The 21,633-nt window shown below is 43.3% G+C and overlaps 1 protein-coding gene across 1 annotated transcript in view; it reads right to left on the bottom strand.

The window, feature by feature from the left end:
• The window catches only part of LOC309558541 (uncharacterized protein), a gene marked incomplete at its 3' end in the record, with an annotated part of 63,463 nt that overhangs the window by 14,560 nt on the left and 27,270 nt on the right, over positions 1-21,633 (bottom strand). Inside the window, exons 3-4 of the mRNA XM_082261620.1 lie at positions 12,756-13,079; positions 9,721-10,032 (exon numbers count right to left, since the gene is read on the bottom strand). Coding sequence (XP_082117746.1) covers positions 9,721-10,032; positions 12,756-13,079 — 636 coding nt within the window. The remainder of the gene's footprint in view (positions 1-9,720; positions 10,033-12,755; positions 13,080-21,633) is intronic.

Genomic DNA, 21,633 nt, shown 5'->3' with positions numbered 1-21,633 from the left:
TGATGATGACGATGATGAGGATTTGGTAATATAGTCCACCACCTCCTGTACGTACTGTGGACGTATAGCTTGGCCACTGTGGGAGAACCATCGAAATGGTGGCCTGGCTGAGGACTGACCACCACGTCCACCCTTGCCTCTAGACACCCTAGAAGCTGTGCCACTTTCCGCAGCAGGACCACGTATGCATTTCCTTGGTCTACCCATAGTTGTCACTGAGGCTTTATCAACTGTGCAATGTGAAAATCCCCTGCAAGACGCACACTGCTATGCGACACAAAGTTGTCGCTAAATAAAGCAGATGTGTGTGACGCAGAGTAGCAAAGCCTTTTGCAGTGGACTTAACGCTTACAACAAGAACAGGCGTTAACTTGTCACTGAGGCTTTATCAACTGTGTGATGTGAAAATCACCTGCAAGACGCGCACTGCTATGCGACCCAAAGTTGTTGCTAAATACAGCAGATGTGTGTATCGCTGAAATGTATTTTGCACAATAGTTGACTAGCAAGCACGTATACCTGCTGTAGATATATCAGCAGTGCAACGTGCTCACTAGACGGAACCCTGACACTTAAAACTATCCCTACAAAAACTAGATTGTTGAATCTAACTATAGTGGTATATAGTACCCTAACTACACTGCATATCCCTTTCCTCACACTAAAAGAACAGCTCCATACAGCAGAAGATAATTTCTAACTGACACTGTCCCTTTAAATTTTTATTTTTTTTCTCAAACAGCACATTCGCTGTATTTCTAACTACACTGACAATCTTTCTGTAAGCTGACTGCTCTTCTGCTGATCTGGAGCTTTACAAGCAATCGGCTATGCAGCAAATGTTGTTTAACACAGCAGGAGAAACACAAATGCTTCCAGTCTCTTCCAAAGCCTCTGTATTACAGTGCTAGAGGTTAGGCGGGGCTATGTTATATACTGGGGGGCGTATTCACTCCTGATTGGCCTCTGGTCCCCGTAGTCACTCCAATCACATTCCTAGCAAACTCCTGCCCCCTCATTGGCTTTTACTGATGTTTCTGGGCCAATTACAGGCTTTTAAAGCCCACTTCCTGTCCCATTGCATTTTGGGCGGTTCGGGTTACCCCGAATTCCGAACTTTTACCGCAAAAAGTTCGGAATTCGGCCGAATTTCGAACACCCAATGTTCGGGTCGAACCGATGGTCGACCCGAACCGTTCGATCATCCCTACTCATTATCAAGGTGTCACAAAAAAAACATCTCATGATGGGTAAAAGCAAAGAGCTCTCTCAAGACCTTCACAAACTTATTGCTGAAAAACATACTGATGTTATTGGTTACAGAAGGATTTCTAAACTTCTGAATGTTTTAGTGAGCACTGTGGGGGCAATAATCCAGAAGTGGAAAAAACATAATTTCACCATAAACCGGCCAGGACCAGGTGCTTCTCCCGAGTTCTCCTTGGACTGATCCCAGCCCTTTAACAGCCAATGACAGTTGATCACATGATGTAAACAAAAGCCAGTAAGCGCCCTTTTTTTTTTCCTTATGCTGACTGCGCAAGGAGAAAAAAAAAGCTGGTAACCGATTTCTGTAAAAGGGACATCGGTTCCACACAGTGACTGCCAGTTTCCACCGGTGCTCCTAACCAGTGCTCACCAGTGCCACCTACCAGTACCCATAAGTACTGCTAACCAGCGCCCACCAGTGCCACCTATCAGTACCTATCAGTGCTGCCATTCAGTACCCATCAGTGCCTCATCATCAGTGCCACCTATCAGTGCTGCCTATCAGTGTCACCTACCAGTGCTACCTACCAGTGCCACCTAGCAGTGCCCTTCAGTGCCATCTATCAGTGCAGCCTCATCAGTGCCCATCAGTGTAGCCTCATTAGCTCACATCAATGAAGGAGAAAAATTACCTGTAAAAAACTATAAAAACTGTTTTGTTTTGTTTTTTTCTAAATTTTCTAAAATCTTTTTGTGTTTGTTTAGCAAAAAAATAAAATAAAAACCCCAGTAGTGATTAAGCACCACCAAAAGAAAGCTCTATTTGTGTGAAACAAATGATAAAAAATGTAATTTGGGTACAGTGTAGCATGACCGTGCAATTGTCATTCAAAGTGTGAAATTAGCCTGAACAGGAAGGGGTTGAAAGTGCACGGTAAGCAAGTGGCTAACATAATCTCTCTTACAAACTCTAACACAGCAAAGAATGGGTCAGTTACATAGATAGGAGCCCAATAGGTAGCTGAGTACTTACAGCAGGATGTCAACATTGCTGCTAATTATGAAACAGTATCTTAGTGTTGTCAGTCTGAAACAGGAAGTGCTGTTACTGGCAGGATCTCCAGGTAAGAAACAGATTCACAAAAAACAATCCGCTTAACCAGTTCTGGGCCAGAAGGATTTGCCCCCTTAATGACCAGGCCAGCCTCGTCTGGAGACGGGACTAGTCTCACGGGAGTGTACCAGCCATCCAGCATCAGGCACTGTACCAGCGAGCCAGCCAGCTACCCACAGCCCTGTACCAGCCAGTCCCAGGCCCTGTACCAGCCAGCCACAGGCACTGTACCAGCGAGCCACCCACAGCCCCTGTGCCAGCCACCTACCTTCCACAGGGTGCCAGCCATCCACCACAGGGTGCCAGCAAGCCAGCCATTAAGCATTAAACAAAAATTAACATGTTCAGTTCCAGATTTGTCAAAAATTGTCTTTATTTTTCAAAACTTTAAATGTACAAAATATCAGCCCATAACGGCCGATACAGATACGTTGTGACCAAAATATTGGTATCGGCCCTAAAAAAAACATATCGGTCTATCCCTAATTATATATATATATATATATATCTATATATATATATATATATATATAGTGGGTACGGAAAGTATTCAGACCCCCTTAAATTTTTCACTCTTTGTTATATTGCAGCCATTTGCTAAAATCATTTAGGTTCATTCTTCTTCCTCATGAATGTACACATAGCACCCCATACTGACAGAAAAACACAGAATTGTTGACATTGTTGCAGATTTATTAAAAAAGAAAAACTGAAATATCACATGGTCCTAAGTATTCAGACCCTTTGCTCAGTATTTAGTAGAAGCCCCCTTTTGATCTAATACAGCCAGGAGTCTTTTTGGGAAAGATGCAACAAGTCTTTCACACCTGGATTTGGGGATCCTCTGCCATTCTCCAGTTCTGTCAGGTTGGATGGTAAACGTTGGTGGACAGCCATTTTTAGGTCTCTCCAGAGATGCTCAATTGGGTTTAAGTCAGGGCTCTGGCTGGGCCATTCAAGAACAGTCACGGAGTTGTTGTGAATCCACTCCTTCGTTATTTTAGCGGTGTGCTTAGGGTCATTGTCTTGTTGGAAGGTAAACCTTCGGCCCAGTCTGAGGTCCAGAGCACTCTGGAGAAGGTTTTTGTCCAGGATATCCCTGTACTTGGCCGCATTCATCTTTCCCTCGATTGCAACCAGTCGTCCTGTTCCTGCAGCTGAAAAACACCCCCACAGCATGATGCTGCCACCACCATGCTTCACTGTTGGGACTGTATTGGACAGGTGATGAGCAGTGCCTGGTTTTCTCCACACATACCGCTTAGAATTAAGGCCAAAAAGTTCTATTTTGGTCTCATCAGACCAGAGAATCTTATTTCTCACCATCTTGGAGTCCTTCAGGTGTTTTTTTAGCAAACTCCATGCGGGCTTTCATGTGTCTTACACTGAGGAGAGGCTTCCGTCGGGCCACTCTGCCATAAAGCCCCGACTGGTGAAGGGCTGCAGTGATGGTTGACTTTCTACAACTTTCTCCCATCTCCTGACTGCATCTCTGGAGCTCAGCCACAGTGATCTTTGGGTTCTTCTTTACCTCTCTCACCAAGGCTCTTCTCCCCCGATAGCTCAGTTTGGCCGGACGGCCAGCTCTAGGAAGGGTTCTGGTCGTCCCAAACGTCTTCCATTTGAGGATTATGGAGGCCACTGTGCTCTTATGAACCTTAAGTGCAGCAGAAATCTTTTTGTAACCTTGGCCAGATCTGTGCCTTGCCACAATTCTGTCTCTGAGCTTTTCAGGCAGTTCCTTTGACCTCATGATTCTCATTTGCTCTGACATGCATTGTGATCTGGAAGGTCTTATATAGACAGGTGTGTGGCTTTCCTAATCAAGTCCAATCAGTATAATCAAACACAGCTGGACTCAAATGAAGGTGTAGAACCATCTCAAGGATGATCAGAAGAAATGGAAAGCACCTGAGTTAAATATATGAGTGTCACAGCAAAGTGTCTGAATACTTAGGACCATGTGATATTTCAGTTTTTCTGCAACAATCTGCAACAATGTCAACAATTCTGTGTTTTTCTGTCAGTATGGGGTGCTATGTGTACATTCATGAGGAAGAAGAATGAACTTAAATGATTTTAGCAAATGGCTGCAATATAACAAAGAGTGAAAAATTTAAGGGGGTCTGAATACTTTCCGTACCCACTGTATATACATACATACACACACACACACACTATCTTACAAAGGTGAGTACACCCCTCACAAAAATGTAAATATTTTATGCTATCTTTTCATGTGACAACACTGAAGAAATGACACTTTGCTACAATGTAAAGTAAAGGCCTGTTCTGGGTGTAACTTGTCCTGGTAAACCGCTGTATGGTCTTGGCCACCGTGCTGCAGCTCAGTTTCAGGGTCTTGGAAATCTTCTTATAACTTAGGCCATCTTTATGTAGAGCAACAATTCTTTTTTTCAGATCCTCAGAGAGTTCTTTGCCATGAGGTGCCATGTTGAACTTCCAGTGACCAGTATGAGAGAGTGAGAGCGATAACACCAAATTTAACACACCTGCTCCCCATTCACACCTGAGACCTTGTAACACTAACGAGTCACATGACACCGGGGAGGGAAAATTGCTAATTAGGCCCAATTTGGACATTTCCACTTAGGGGTGTACTCACTTTTGTTGCCAGCGGTTTAGACATTAATGGCTGTGTGTTGAGTTATTTTGAGAGGACAGTAAATTTACACTGTTATACAAGCTGTACACTCGCTACTTTACATTGTAGCAAAGTGTCATTTCTTCAGTGTTGTTACATGAAAAGATATAACAAAATATTTACAAAAATGTGAGGGGTGTACTCACTTTTGTTAGATACTGTGTGTATATATATATAATATATATATTTCACAAACACTAAGCTATTGCTTCAAAGTCAGTAGCAACATTGTCATCCTGCTAAATCTTTGTGCACCAGTACTGATGCTGGAACAAGGGGGGGGGGACCCCTGAAAGCAGTTCTGAAGAGATAGATTACAAGTCTTGTCATATCCTTCCTAAACTTAAACCTACTCCAACCCCCATTCTAAGCTTATTTTAACTTCCCTGTAACAGGAAAGATCTGTATACTTACCTATTCTAAGGGCGTTCCAATCCGGTCACATGATCGGGTCCCAGTGGCAACTTCAGTGTAGAGGAGGGATAGCCGACAACTGATGCCCCATAGTAAGCCTATGGGTGATGTCATCGTCCAGGCTCTGCAGTCGATGTCGCTGTCCCTCCTCTACACTGAAACTGCCACTGGGACCCGATCATGTGACCGGACTTCAGAATAGGTACTGTAAGTATAAACATCTTTCCTTTACAAGGTAGTAAGAATAGGCTTAGAATGAAGGTGGGAGCAGGTTTAAGTATAGTTAGGATGTGACTGGATTTCCATTTTAACTGTTAAGATAGCCATAGATGGATTGAAATTCAACTGGTTCAGAAGGGACCATCCAAATTTCTATCCATGTGTGGCTGTCCCTGTTCAACAGAAGTCGATCATTGGATGCATGTGTGGTATGCTGGAGAATAAAGGCTCAACACCAATAGTCTAACCTCCCGTAATAAAGCTACTATACCTCTATTTTCTTCTTCTTTTTGTAGAAGCGGATACTCTGAATGTTTAGCACAGTCCCTTCTGGTTTTATTAGCCGATTGGTTTTCTTTGGAAGGGATGTGGAAGAAAATATAAACAAAGGCATGTCAAATAAAGAAATTCATATACTAAATACTGTCATTGCAGATATTAAACCCATACAGTTACCAGTCAGCAATACATTGGTGATATGGGTATTTCAACTGTATAACATATCCTACACATAATTCAAACCAAACAGAACTACATCAAACAAGACACAAAGTTATGTCATTGGAGAACTTCTCTCGATAACGAAATGCTCTTGATCCCCTTAGGGAAAGAGAGCCTTGACTGATGGGGGCATGGACAGAAAGTGGGAGTTATATTGGGAAAGTAGTAAAAGTTCATTGGATGAAGTCACAGGGTGATGGGTGGGCCTGAGCTTGTTAAGTATTCCCCCAGGGAATTTTGGGGCTTTTTGGAAGATTACATGGTGTGAAGAGCTGCCCACCCACCTGCCCTTAGTGGATGGTACGTCACAGCTTTAGCAGCGTTTTTTTGACCTTGCAATCATTTGAAGTTTGTAGTAATGGGCTATGCCCGTAATCGGGAATTAAGCTGTCTGTCCAGCACTTATGGTAAGAACAGGCCCCCTTTGGAATTGTTTTGTTAAGGCTAAAACGTGCTCACAGTACAACTGTGACTGGCACTGGTTAAAAGTGTTTACATGTTCTGTTGGAAATTAAATAAAGCTGTGGCCTTGACCCTTTTCCAACTTAATGGTTGTAAGTGTGGTTTCCTACATGGGGCAAGGGAGGGGAGGTGTTATAATGTTAATTATTTGGTTTGCCTAGGCCTATGCGCCTCAGCAGTCATGGTTTAACCATTTTACCTTTGCCTTAAGTATTAGGTAGCTCTTCCCCAGAGGTGGCTCTAGACTTTTTGAGGCCTTAGGCGAAATTCAAATATGAGGCGCTGCAAAACGCTGCAAACTGTGCAACCAGATCAATCTGTCTAAAAGTGTCACACACACAAATGGGACCTTTAATATAACGGGATCATACAACTGCACCCCCAGTAATGTTGTGTACCTCATCCAATGCAAAAGATCTAGCAAAGGATCTTATGTAGGCGAAACAGGACAGAAGTTGCAGGTGAGGATGAATTTGCACAGACATACCATCAAGGAACATAAAGAAGATAGTTTCTGCACACCTGTGGGACATCATTCTTCACAACCGGACCACACTATAGAAGACCTCAATGTTTTAGTTCCTAAAGCGGAGTTCCAGCCTAAACACACTCTCCTGTCCCACGGTCCAGCGATGCGCCGTCTTCTGCCTCTCTGCTCTGCGGCGCCGGCATCATTGCTGTGGGCACCCGGCTGTGGCAGTTTGCGGCTTCACAGCCGGGTACGCACTGCGCATGCGCGATTTGCGCTACGCGTCGCGATTCGCCGGAAATCTTCTGGGACCTCAGAAGATTGCAGGGAGGGAGGGGGAGAGGAGAACTTCCGCTCAGGGCGCCGCGGCACTCCGAGCGGAAGTGGGAGCAAGTACCTGTCAAAACTAGGTACCCCCCCCCCAAAAACAATGACATGCCAAATGTGGCATGTCAGGGGGTTGGAACTACCTAAAGCGGAAGTTCCACTTTTGGGTGGAACTCCGCTTTAAAGGGAATTTCAGAACTATCCAGGAAAGGAAAACTTTTGAATTAGGAATGATACTTCTTTTTGACACAAAAAATAACGGCTTAAATTTAGATATGGGTTTCCTTACTCATTATCCCACAGTTTTATGACCCCCTCTGTGACTATCCCCCCCCCCCCCCACCTTCAGCTCTCCCTCTGTCTTATCTCACTAACTATGCTAGTTATACTAGCATAGTTAGTACTTTTGATACTGTCAATACTTTTGACAATATAGTGTATGGTTAATGTGACCTTACTTTCACCCAAATATCCCTTTATTCGACTTTATGAATTATATGATTAGTGTTTAAAGAGTTAGTAAACCCTCACATATACCCATTGAAGTGACTGGTCTCAGGTGATGCACAGAGATGAAAGAAATCCTCTTAGGTAAGATACACCTGTTTATCTGCCATCTTCTTTTATCTACAGTCCAGAATTGACTCTCATTTGTCTGAGTTTAGGAAAAAGAGAGCTGAGGTTACACTGTGCATAGCTCAGTGAGGATAACTCTGAAAGCCGATTGGTGGGAGGGGACACACCCCTCTACAACAGCTCACAGGAACAGAGCTGAGGCTGCCAATCAGCTGGAGGTCCCTCCCCTGTCACCTTTTTCCTCTTGCTGTCAGAAAAACGTGTCAGAAGTAAATCATGCTGATAGCAGAGGAAGGAGGCAGCACACAGAAAAATACACTTAGTGCTCTGGATTGAGACAAGTACACATTATAGAGGGATATGCTTTGTTCATATTTCATATCTTTGGTTTGCAACTACTTTAACATGGTATTGGTACACACATTTTTTACAGATTTTGTTTAAATTTTACTTTCCTCCAATATATTTCCCCCACCTCTTTAACTCACATGATATTGAAGCAGCGCTGCTTCCCTGGCAATAAAGCCTACTTAAAGAGCCACAGGGTGGTGGCATTAAGGGGTTAAAGAGGAGTTTGAATAAACCCACAAGAGATATGGGAAACCGTTTTACACTGAAATTCACACTGGTATACTATCTCAGACTAACAATTATTTTATAATACATTTAAAGAGCTTTAAGGTTTGTATGTTACCTCTTCTCTGGGATTTACATTTGCAATAAATGAATACAGCTACACATATCACCAAAGCCAGTACACCCAGTACAGAACAGATAATGGCCGGCAGATTGGAGGACTCTAGAGGAAAAAAAAAAAGACAATAATATTTAAAGATAGGGAGGTTGTTACTAGCACATACACTATATTACCTAAAGTATTGGGACGCCTGCCTTTACATGCACGTCAACTTTATTAGCATCCCAGTCTTAGTCCGTAGGGTTCTATTTTGGATTGGCCCAGCCTTTGCAGCTATAACAGCTTCAATTCTTCTGGGAAGGCTGTCCACAAGGTTTAGGAGTGTGTCTATGGGAATGTTTGACCATTCTTCCAGAAGGCACTGATGTTGGACGAGAAGGTCTGCCTGCACTCTAATTCATCCCAAAGGTGTTCTATCAGGTTGAGATCAGGACTCTGTGCAGGCCAGTCACGTTCCTCCACCCCAAACCCGCTCATCAATGACTTTATGGACCTTGCTTTGTGCACTGGTCTAAATCATTTGGTGGAGGGGGATTATGGTGGGGGGTTGCTTTTCAGGGGTGGGTCTTGGCCCCTTATTTCCAGTGAAGGGAACTCTTAAGGCGTCAGCATACCAAGACATTTTTGGACAATTTCATGCTCCTAACTTTGTGGGAACAGTTTGGGGATGGCCCCTTCTGTTCCAACATGACTGCACACCAGTACACAAAGCAAGGTCCATAAAGTTATGGATGAGTGAGATTGGGGTGGAGGAACTTGATTGGCCTGCACAGATTCCTGACCTCAACCCGATAGGACACCTTTGGGATGAATTAGAGCGGAGACTGCGAGCCAGGCCTTCTCGGAAGAATGGTCAAACACTCCCATAGACACTCCTAAACCTTGTGGACAGCCTTCCTAGAGGAGTTGAAGCTGTTATAGCTGCAAAGGGTGGGCCAACTCAATATTGAACCCTACGGACTAAGACTGGGATGCCATTAAAGTTCATGTGTGTGTAAAGGCAGGCGTCCCAATACTTTTGGTATTATAGTGTACATGGAAGATATACATAATCACATAAAGAATACCTGACTTCACACCTTGATATGTGAGCTGGAAGTCCTCCTGTAGAGGTTCTTGTAGGGATACATGTTGGATTCTGCAGGAGAACGTTTTGTTCCGGTCATCATCGATCGGTGTGATTGTCACAGTGCTGTTCACTTGGTACGTTCCATTGTCGTATTTGAGTGGTTCTCCCATGGACTGATTCTTCAGGACCTCTCCATCTTTATACAGCGTTACATTAATATCATTAGGAAAGTATCCACTGGCCATACAGGTCAGAGTGTTCTCCGTATTTCTCTGGACACTTTTGCCAAGTATGGAGAGTAGAGGTTGGGCTGTAGAGGACATAGGGATGGTAATGAAGTTGTACATTAGATACACAAGAATGTTTTGATCCACAGATAGTTAGAAGCAGGGCTTTTTTTCAGCGGGAACACGGGGGAACGCAGTTCCGGCACCTCCAGCACTGAATGTACTGTATGTAATAGAAAGGGGTGCTGGGTTTGCTACAGTGTCTGTTGATGCTGAATGATCTATTGTTGCTGGAGGGGATATATTGTTGCTGGGGGGATCTACTGTTACTGCTGGAGGACCTATTATTTCTGGAAGGGATCTATTTTTTACTGGGGGAAGGTCTATCGTTGCTTGTGGCAGATCTATTGTTGCTGGGTTTGGTCTTATGTTGCTGAGGGGTCAATTGTTGCTGGGAGGGATTTTCTGTTGAGGGAACAGTTTATTGTGTCAGGCTTCTGGTGGGTCTATTGATGCTGTCTACAGGGAGATATGTTGTTGCTGCTGGGGGTCTATTGTTGCTGGGGGTATTTTGCTGTGGGCGGTCCATTGTTGCTAGTGGGATCTACTGTTGCTGATGGGGTCTTGTTTTTGGCTGCAGGGGATCTATTATACTGCTATTCTTGGTATTATTAACGCATTCTATACAATTTACCTAGTATCACAAAATAATACTTGGTTCTGTATTCTCTAAAAGGGGCAGTACTGGGAGGTGGGAAGGGGGTGGAATCAAGGAAAGGAAAGGAGGAAGGTAGGGGCGGAGACAAGGGTAATTTCAAAAGAGGGAGTTCCTGCACCTATTCTCTGAGAAAAAAAGCCCTAGTTAGAAGAATACATTTGTGAGCAATAGGAATAATAAGGGACATTTAACCTGATTCAGAAAGCAGGAACCATCCTACTGCAGCCATGGAGGAGGTAAGTGTGATGTGTTACACTTACCTTCACTTTATACAACATTGCAAAACTTAGCTGTTTCTGCCAGTCCCTGAGCCATGCTCTGCATCCTTTTATTTGAAGCATACAGTCCCACTGACGTTTATGGGGATTTCTTGACTGCTCAGTGCAGAGAGCACAATGAGCCTAAGGAAAGAGGGTGAAGCAGGGGCAGACAGGGAACTTTCAGCCCAGGGGGCAGGAACAAACCAGAGGCCCATGGAGCAGTGACTTGGCCCCCCTCCCACTCTCCTTCTTCCCATCCTCCTCCTGATCCCAATTCCAAGCTGAAGCCCTGCTCTAAATACTCTCTACTTACCGGCTGAATCTGGGTTCCCGACCTGGCCAGCAGGGGGCAGTTGGGGAAAGCTGAGTCAGCTCGGTTGGGGCTGGCCGGGGGAGGAGAGTCTCCAGTGGGGCATGGAACTGGCCTCTGCTCAGACACAATTTATACCATCCACACCGGGGATGTGCTCTAGCCTTGTCTTCAACCGCCCTCAGTAGGTCAGTGGAAGGGACTTCCCTTCACCAGGAATCCTTTAGACATGTCTGTGGCAGAAACAGTGCAGCTGTTTTACAGGGGCATCAGAATGGCCCAGGGGGCAATTGCCCCCCTGCCCCCTGGCCCTGTCCTCTCCTGTCCTCCCCTGTGGTGAAGAGTGGGTAGATCCAAGGTTTTGCAGTAGTCTATTTGGTTAAGGATGCTAGACAGGTGAGTGTTACTTACAGAGTACACCTACCTCCTCTAGAATAGCAGAGAGACTATGTTTATTTAACCACTTTGCATCTGGGGCAATTTTGTAATCTTTCACACATGTTACAGCGGAGTTCCACCCTAAAATTATACTTACCTCCATCTTCTCGCTCCGGGTCACCTGAAAAACAAATGGATAATCACAATTTATTTATTTTTTTTTTACTTACCAGGTTTAGAAGAAAATATACTTACCTTACTTCCTCTATCTCCCCTCGGCGGCCACGGCGATTCGTCACTTCCTGGCTTTCAATGATTCCTGGGAGCTGAACGTCATCGCTCCCAAGAATCAATGTGCCTGCACCGGCCCGACGTCAGTTTCGGTGCAGGCGCCGTCATACCTTGCTAAACAGATTCTGGGCATGCCCAGAAGCTGTGCAGGGATGACGCTGCAGCCCAGGAAGTGACGGCGGGGCCGGTGCAGTGCATCGTGGGACCGAAGAAGACAGAAGAGGACGCAGAAGAGGATCGCGCTGGCTTCAAGCTGCCCACACCTGAGATGGCAGCGCTGGACAAGACTTTTTCAAGGTAAGTATTTCTTCTAAAAGGTAAGTGCAACCCGGGACAGATCAGAGGCTAGCCATTGTGGAATGCACTAGCCCTGACTGTCCCGGGGGTATTTTTATTAAAAGAAACGTTCCCAGGGTGGAACTCCGCTTTAATTTTAGTTTTGTATGGGGGTGGCTAAAATATCTGATATCTATGTTGAGACCGGAGGAAGCAGTATTCTGATGGAAGCACACATATGGCACTTTTCCACTGCAAGTACCGGCTCGGCTCCACTCGGCCCTGCTTGGCTCAGTTTGGTTTTCCACTGCATGGTACGGTGTTGGAATGGTTCGGTACGGTCCACCGGACCTGCTGATTGGCTCCCGCTGTATCAAATCACAGGTCGTCGTCGGCCCATGCACGCCCCAGACCCAGTGCACAAAATGACTTACAGGTATGTCATTTCGCGCAGGAGGGCCGTTCTGCTGCAGTATATCTGCATGGGGCAGTGAATAAGTGGTTAACTAAGCTCTAAAAAGAAGCAGAGTATAAAAGTTCCCGTAATAAGAAATCAAATCTAAATTTCTGTACCTGAAACGTCCAGTCTGATCTTTGTCTCCATTAGGAAAGAACTGTAGTTGACTTTACACGTGTAGACTCCACCGTCTGATACTGATGTGTCAGAAATGGTCAGATTAGCAATTCCATTCAATGCTTGAGCTCTATCCAACGAAAATCTGGGATCAATTGATGTCTTACTGTAGCTTAGGATATGGTTTCCTTTAAAATCCCAAAAAACTGCAAAATATCTGGGATCTGCAGGAAGTTTATCTGCTGTGAAGCTGCAGGGAATGCGGGCAATGGATCCAACTCTGGCTGTAGATGTAGAAGGTCCCGTCATCTGTAAATTACCACCTGCAAGAGATGACAATCAGTCAACTTTATACTTAATTACAATAAATGTATTCTTGCACATGGACATAACAACTGATGTTTATACTCAGGATCTTGTTGACAGAAAGATCCTGACTGAGTAAAATGTTCTGTAAGGACCTTGTGTAAATGCACGTAAACGTGTGTATGTCAGAAATATAAGAAAATGGGAAGAAGATCTCCAAGCGTCCTTTTCTGAAAACCAGTGGCTGGCAGCCATTCGCTGTAATTACTCACACTGTGTGACCCACCGGGTGCAAGCGCAAAAATTGATTACAAGATGGTACCTGACACTGTATCGTTTGTCAAAATTTTCTAACACACTCAGCCCCCTATGGTGGAGGAACTGTGGTCAAGTTGGTAACATCATACACATCAGTGTTAATTTTGGCAGCAAATTACAATTTAGTTTCAGTCTTAGTCTTAGGACTAAAATGGCATTTTAGTTTTAGTCCCATTTTAGTCTTCTGCAAGTGTTTTAGTTTTAGTCGTATTTAGTCGACTAAAACTCCAGTACATTTTAGTCGACTAAAACTCCAGTACATTTTAGTCATCTATAATCGAATGGGCGTAGTTCAATTGTAATTTGTAATGCATTATTTAAGCATTTCTCTACAATTTCCAAACTCATTATATACTACTGCTGGTCCTGGAGTGAAAAATCTAATATGTTATTATTTATGGTATTAAGCTTTGAGCATGCACTAGCACAGCACTACACCAGTGTTAATTTTGGCAGTAAATTTCAATTTAGTTTTAGTTATAGTCGTATTTTAGTCATCTGAATTGTTTTAGTTTTAGTCGTATTTTAGTCGACTAAAATTGTGTTCATTTAGTCAACGAAAACATTTTAGTCGGTTTTAGTCGACTAAATTAACACTGATACACACCTTTTGGTCATGTAAAAACCTGACCAGCTTCTGGAGGAACATTTTTGAGATTCTTACAGAAACCCAAACCCTGCACTCGCAATACTACACTTGGACATAGACATCTTCCACCACAGAACTGTTGTAATACACATTCTAGTGACAGCCAAAACAGTGATAGCAAGACAAGACGCTGGACTCATACTCGAACACCCAATCCCTCAGAAGTAATAGACTTCACAAACACACAATTCTCATACGAAAAAATGTATTCCTACACAACATCACAATGTGTGAAATTCAACAAGATGTGGAAACCGTGGACGGACGGCAAATATTACGTCAAAGTCTTATGATACAATAATACATTGTACTATACTCTTTTTGTATAATGGATGAATTGCGATTATTTTTATGTAGGCACTGTCATTTCCAGAAAATCTTCCATAATTTCATATAACCATCATCTGAATATCCCTTCAAATGTTTATGTTCCTCGTTGTTTATCTCATCTTTTGAAAACCAATAAAAATTTTGAGAAAAAAAAAAGAAATATAAAAAAGTAAGGTGCTACTATACCACTTCACTACTTCATGAAAATAAGAAAATGAAATGCATATTCAACCATCAATCCATAATCAATATCTATATCAATATATAGGTGTAAGAAAAAGCCCCTATAAGAAAATACAGTCCTTTTAGGATTCTCCAATCATCGTGCTAAGAAATACAAATACAAAGATTGAAAGACCTTTCCTCAGTGCTCCACCACAGTGCATGTAAAATGCAAACTCACCAACCATAAATATTTGACACGCCTCAAATAATTTGGGAGCCCATTCACATTAGCGCGACTTGTCCATTGATTAGCACAGGACCCGTTCTAATAGGAGCGACACAAGTCGCTCCGACTTAGAAAAAGGGTCCTGTACTACTTTGGGGCGACCTGGAGGCGACTTGCATAGACTTCCATTATGTGAAGTCTCTGCAAGTCGCGCCGAAGTCGCGGTGCACAGCGGTGCACGCGACTTCACAGGTCGCCCCCCAAAGTCGTGTCGCGCTAGTCTGAATGGGTTCTAACCGTTTTCTCTCCTTAGCTCATAATTTAGATACTCAACATATTCAAGGTTCTCAAACACCAGACCCTCCAGATATCTTTCTCCCATTCCATTGCAAAAAGAATCCAAAATATATAATACATCGTAATAGTGTAGTATTTTTTTTCTTTTATTTAAATATAAAAAGAAACAGATATACACTTACATTTATTGGTGCTATCATCATCGGCACCAACACAAACAGCCTTGTTATTGGTCGCTCGCCTAGAGCCAACGTGCCTTCCAACACACGGAAGTGATGCCTGAGACTTGACAGGAAATTATGTAAACAAATGCGCGCGCGCAGCTTCAATGCATTTTGTGTAATCTGCGTCATCAGGAAGCTAACCTGCCGCCATCTTAAAGCCTTTGTTACCCCAACACTTCATATTCCCGATATGTGGCTCCTTTACCATGTACTTGTATGATAAAAAAAACTGACCACACTAAGAGGGAGAGCACATTGTGGTCAGTTCTCTAGCTATGCTGGGAACTCAGTGTATTCTCCTCCAATGATCAGACTTGTCCTGACTTTGTTGATTTGGATGTATGCTTTGGGTCGTTATCATGCTGAAAGATTAAGTTCCTCTTCATATTCCGCTTTCTAGCAGAAGCCTGAAGGTTTTGTGCCAATGTTGACTGATATTTGGAACTGTTCATAATTCCCTCTACCTGGACTAAGGCCCCTGTTCCAGCTAAAGAAAAACAGCCCCAAAGCATGCCACCACCATGCTTCACTGTGTGTATGGTGTTCTTTTGGTGATGTGCAGTGTTGTTTTTGCACCAAACATATCTTTTGGAATTATGGCCAAAAAGTTCAACCTTGGTTTCATCAGACCAGAACACATTTTCCCACATGATTTTGGGAGACTTTAGATTAGTTTTTTCAAAATGTATCTGGGCTTGGATGTTTTTCTTGGTAAGAAAAGGTTTCCGCCTTCCACTCTCCCCCATTGCCCAGACATATGAAGAACACGGGAGATTGTTGTCACATGGACCACACAGCCAGTACTTGCCAGATATTCCTGCAGCTCCTTTAATGTTGCTGTAGGCCTCTTGGCAGCCTCCCTGACCAGTTTTCTTCTCGTCTTTTCATCAATTTTGGGGTGACGTCCAGTTCTTGGTAATGTCACGGTTGTGTCATATTTTCTCCACTTGATGTTGACCATCTTCACTGTGTTCCATGGTGTATCTGATGACTTGGAAATTCTTTTGTACCCTTCTCCTGACTGATACCTTTTAACAATGAGATCCCTCTGATGCTTTGGAAGCTCTCTGTAGACCAGGGTTTTGCTGCAGGATGTGACTAAGAAAATGTCAGGAAAGACCTACTAGAACAGCTGAACTTTATTTGTTTTTAATGAGAGGCATATTAAATCATGGCAGGTGTGTACTGACTCCTATTCTGAACACAGCTACATCCCCAGTTATAAGAGCAGGGCATTTTTTTAGCGGGAACGCGGGGGAACACAGTTCCGGCACCTCCAGCACTGAATGTATGTAATGGCAAGGGTTGCTGGGGTGGAGTGTGATGGAAGGTCTACTGATGCTGGCTGTTGGGGGATCTATTGTTGCTGGAGAGAATTCAGTTTTGTGTGGTGGCCTATTGTTGCTGGTGGGGTCAATTGTTGTTGCAAGTGATCTACTGTTGAGGGAGGGGTCTATTGTTCCTGGCTGCTGAAGAGTCTATTGATGCTGGCTGCTGGGAGATCTGTTCTTGCTGCTGGGAGTCAATTGTTGCTGGAGTGATATTTTGTTGCAGGGGTCCAAAGTTGCTGGGGAGGTCTATTATTGCTAGGGGAATCTATTGTTGTTGGGGGTGTATATTGTTGCTAGCAGCAGGGGATCTATTTTACTGCTTTTCTTGTTATCGCTACCAAATTCCATACAAATTAATTAGCACGACATAATGATATTTGGGTTTGTATTCTCTAAATGAGGCTGTGCTGGGAGGTTGGTAGGGGGCGGTACTAAGGGATGGTGCTTGGAGGTGGGTAGGGGCGGAGACAAGAAGTGACTCAGATGGGGGGGGAGTTCCTGCACCTATTCTCTGAGATAAAACGCCCTGTATAAGAAGGTGTGCACAGTTATGCAACCACATTATTTTAGTTTTTTATTTTCACCTCCCGCCCCCCCCAAAAAAAAAAGATTTCGGTTTGATTTTCTACTGAGTTGCACAGTTTATAGGTCACATTGAAGTTGGAAAAAGTTCTGAAATTATTTGTCTTTGTCTCATTTTACATCACAGAAACCTGACATTTTAACAGGGGTGTGTAGACTTTTTATATCCATTGTGAATATATATAACATTATAAATACATTTTCCCCTTTTTTATAAGAGATCGCATTCCCTCTTTTCTCAGCTGCATATGAGCTGGGGGGGAAGAGAAACAGCATACAGTGCCTTGCGAAAGTATTCGGCCCCCTTGAACTTTTTGACCTTTTGCCACATTTCAGGCTTCAAACATAAAGATATAAAACTGTAATTTTTTGTGAAGAATCAACAACAAGTGGGACACAGTCATGAAGTGGAACGAAATTTATTGGATATTTCAAACTTTGTTAACAAATAAAAAACTGAAAAATTGGGCGTGCAAGATTATTCAGCCCCTTTACTTTCAGTGCAGCAAACTCTCTCCAGAAGTTCAGTGAGGATCTCTGAATGATCCAATGTTGACCTAAATGCCTAATGATTATAAATAGAATCCACCTGTGTGTAATCAAGTCTCCATATAAATGCACCTGCACTGTGATAGTCTCAGAGGTCAGTTTAAACCGCAGAGAGCATCATGAAGAGCAAGGAACACACCAGGCAGGTCCGAGATACAGTTTTAGAGAAGTTTAAAGCCGGATTTGGATACAAAAAGATTTCCCAAGCTTTAAACATCCCAAGGAGCACTGTGCAAGCGAGAATATTGAAATGGAAGGAGTATTAGACCACTGCAAATCTACGAAGACCTGGCCGTCCCTCTAAACTTTCAGCTCATACAAGGAGAAGACTGATCAGAGATGCAGCCAAGAGGCCCATGATCACTCTGGATGAACTGCAGAGATCTACAGCTGAGGTGGGAGACTCTGTCCATAGGACAACAATCAGTCGTATACTGCACAAATCTGGCCTTTGTGGAAGAGTGGCAAGAAGAAAGCCATTTCTTAAAGATATCCATAAAAAGTGTAGTTAAAGTTTGCCACAAGCCACCTGGGAGACACACCAAACATCTGGAAGAAGGTGCTCTGGTCAGATGAAACCAAAATCAAACTTTTTGGCAACAATGCAAAACGTTATGTTTGGCATAAAAGCAACACAGCTCATCACCCTGAACACACCATCCCCACTGTCAAACATGGTGGTGGCAGCATCATGGTTTGGGCCTGCTTTTCTTCAGCAGGGACAGGGAAGATGGTTAAAATTGATGGGAAGATGGATGGAGCCAAATACAGGACCATTCTGGAAGAAAACCTGATGGAGTCTGCAAAAGACCTGAGACTGGGACGGAGATTTGTCTTCCAACAAGACAATGATCCAAAACATAAAGCAAAATCTACAATGGAATGGTTCACAAATAAACATATCCAGGTGTTAGAATGGCCAAGTCAAAGTCCAGACCTGAATCCAATCGAGAATCTGTGGAAAGAACTGAAAACTGCTGTTCACAAACGCTCTCCATCCAACCTCACTGTGCTCGAGCTGTTTTGCAAGGAGGAATGGGCAAAAATTTCAGTCTCTCGATGTGCAAAACTGATAGAGACATACCCTAAGCGACTTACAGCTGTAATCACAGCAAAAGGTGGCGCTACAAAGTATTAACTTAAGGGGGGGGCTGAATAATTTTGCACGCCCAATTTTTCAGTTTTTTATTTGTTAAAAAAGTTTGAAATATCCAATAAATTTCGTTCCACTTCATGATTATGTCCCACTTGTTGTTAATTCTTCACAAAAAAATACAGTTTTATATCTTTATGATTGAAGCCTGAAATGTGGCAAAAGGTCGAAAAGTTCAAGGGGGCCGAATACTTTCGCAAGGCACTGTATATATATATATACAGAATACCTATATATACAAAAATGTTTTGCCTTTAATTTATATTATATTTTAAACTGAATGGGCTGTTTTACAAGGTGATCGTTTACAATCACTTTAAGTACCCCTTCCTCACATGCTATTGGTTAAAGTATTCACCAAATCTCAATTTCTTTTATTGATACAATTCCCAAACAATCTATTAAATTCTCTTATATACGAAAACAGGCTGTGTATGTTGGAAGCGGACTAATCCATCTTATACATTGTTGCAATAATTAATATCTTTACATTATTCAAATGTATATTACATACAATTCAATACATTAAAAAAGCCATCATCTTATACAAATCATATATTACAAACATATTTCCTAAACAATCTTTAACCACTTGCCGACTGCTCACAGTATATTTACTGCGGCGGTCAGCCCCTCACAGGCAGAGCAACGTAGGTCTACGTCGCTAGCCTGTGAGGCTCTGGGGAGCGAGCGCGTGCCGCCAAATGCGCGCTCCCGCTCGGTCACGGACCCCCCTGTGCGTGTGTCCACCAGGCACTCGCGATCGTCCGTGACACAGGGAGAAAGACAGGCGGCTGATGTAAACAAGCCGCCTGTCATTCTCCCCTGTGTAAGAATAGTGATCATACGGTTCTGCTATGTAGGACCGTTGATCACTGTTCTTACACCTCAAGCCACAACCAATCACAGTTAGAAGCACGCCCCTAGGGACACACTAAACCCCTCCCTCTCAAAAAAGTTAACCCCTTCACTGCCAGTGTCATTTTTATAGTAACAGTGCATATGTATAGCACTGATTACTGTAGTAATGTCACTGGTAACCCCAAAAGTGTCAAAAATGTCAGTCAAGGGTCCGATCTGTCCGCCGCAATGTTGCAGTCCCGCAAAAAAAAAAAAAATCGCAGATCGCCGCCATTACGCGTAAAAAAAAAAAAATGACAAAAATCTTTCCCTTAGTTAGTAAACGCAATAACTTTTGCGCAAACCAATCAAAATACACTTTTTGCGATTTTTTTTTTACCAAAAAATATATAGCCTAAAACAAATTGGCCTAAAATGTTAAAAAATATTGATTTTTACATTTTTTTTTGGAAATTTCATATAAAAAAATTCGAAAAATATTGTTATTTTTGCAAAATTGACGCTCTTTTTTTGTTTATAGCGCATGATCAAAAAATCGCACAGGTGATCAAATACCACCAAAAGAAAGCTCTGTTTGTGGGAAAAAAAGGAAGTCAAATTTGTTTAGGTACAGCGTCGCACGATCGCGCAATTCTCCGTTAAAGTCACGCAGTGCGGAATAGGCCCTGGTCAGGAAGGGTGTAAAATCTTCCGGGGCTTAAGTGGTTAAGTTGAAGCACCCAGCCAGCCCAATTCCCCCCCCCCCCCCCATACACACACAATGTAGGTGGCTCCACCTCTCTCACCTGCAGGGAGATCATCCAGCAGGGGTGTCGGCATATGGGTACCAGGGAGAAATGGAGATCACAGAGGGTCAGCCTACCACACAATGCCCTCCTCCTGCCCAGGACCACACTGCACCCCAGGCACCTGCATCTCCCTTGTCCCCTTCCTGCACTCCATAGGACTTGCTCAGGAGATCAGATTTATGGAAGCTGTTGGGAGACAAGCTGTCACTTGTACACAGAAGCTGGACTTCTGTGTGTACAAGTGATAGTGGTGAGCGGGGAGCAGGGAGCTTGAGCCAAAGGTGGTGGAAGTGAGTTCCACCAAGTTCCAGCTGAATAAAAGCCCTGCTTGGCACACTTTGGGCCCCCTTAGTACCAATTGAGCATCGTTTAAACACCACAACCTACCTAAGTATTGTTGCTAATCATGTCCATCCCTTTAGGACTACAGTGCCCCCATGATACATCTACTTCATTGTCCCCTGCTCTATCTGTCAACCACCTGTCACATGAGCTTCAATAAAGAGGATTTATGGAAGTGCACCCATCTTTGGATGGCTCCTTCCAGCAGGATAATGCACCATGTCACAAAGCTCAAATCATCTCACCACTGGTTTCTTCACCATGACAATGAGGTCACTGCACTCCAATGGCCTCCACACTCACCACATCTCATTCAATAGAGCACCATTGGGATGTGGTGCAATGGGAGATTCGCATCATGGATGTACAGCTGACAAATCTGCAGAAACTGCGTGATGCTATCATGTCACTATGGACCAAAATCTCTGAGGAATGTTTCCAACACCTTGTTGTATCTATGCCACATAAGATGAAGGCGGTTCTGAAGGAAATAGGGGGTCCAACCCGTTACTAGCAAGGTGGACCTAAAAAAAAATGGCTGGTGAATGTAAGTATAGGGTCCACCAATAAAGAGATAAAAATACTTCAAATATTTTATATCGGAAAAAATAAATTAATAATATAGATGTAGCACCCTCCTAGGTAGGTGCTAGGTAAAAACATCTAATGCTCCTGCTGCTTATCAGGGGAGCCTGATCTATTAGTTTGCCTGTCACATGTTTCCAGGTGTGATTCACTGGGTCTGAGGGAGTGTCC

The sequence above is a fragment of the Pelophylax lessonae genome (assembly GCF_965119305.1).
Source record: "Pelophylax lessonae genome assembly, chromosome: 6".
NCBI classification, from domain to species: Eukaryota; Metazoa; Chordata; class Amphibia; order Anura; family Ranidae; genus Pelophylax; species Pelophylax lessonae.
This window is presented reverse-complemented; position numbering and strand designations above follow the sequence as displayed.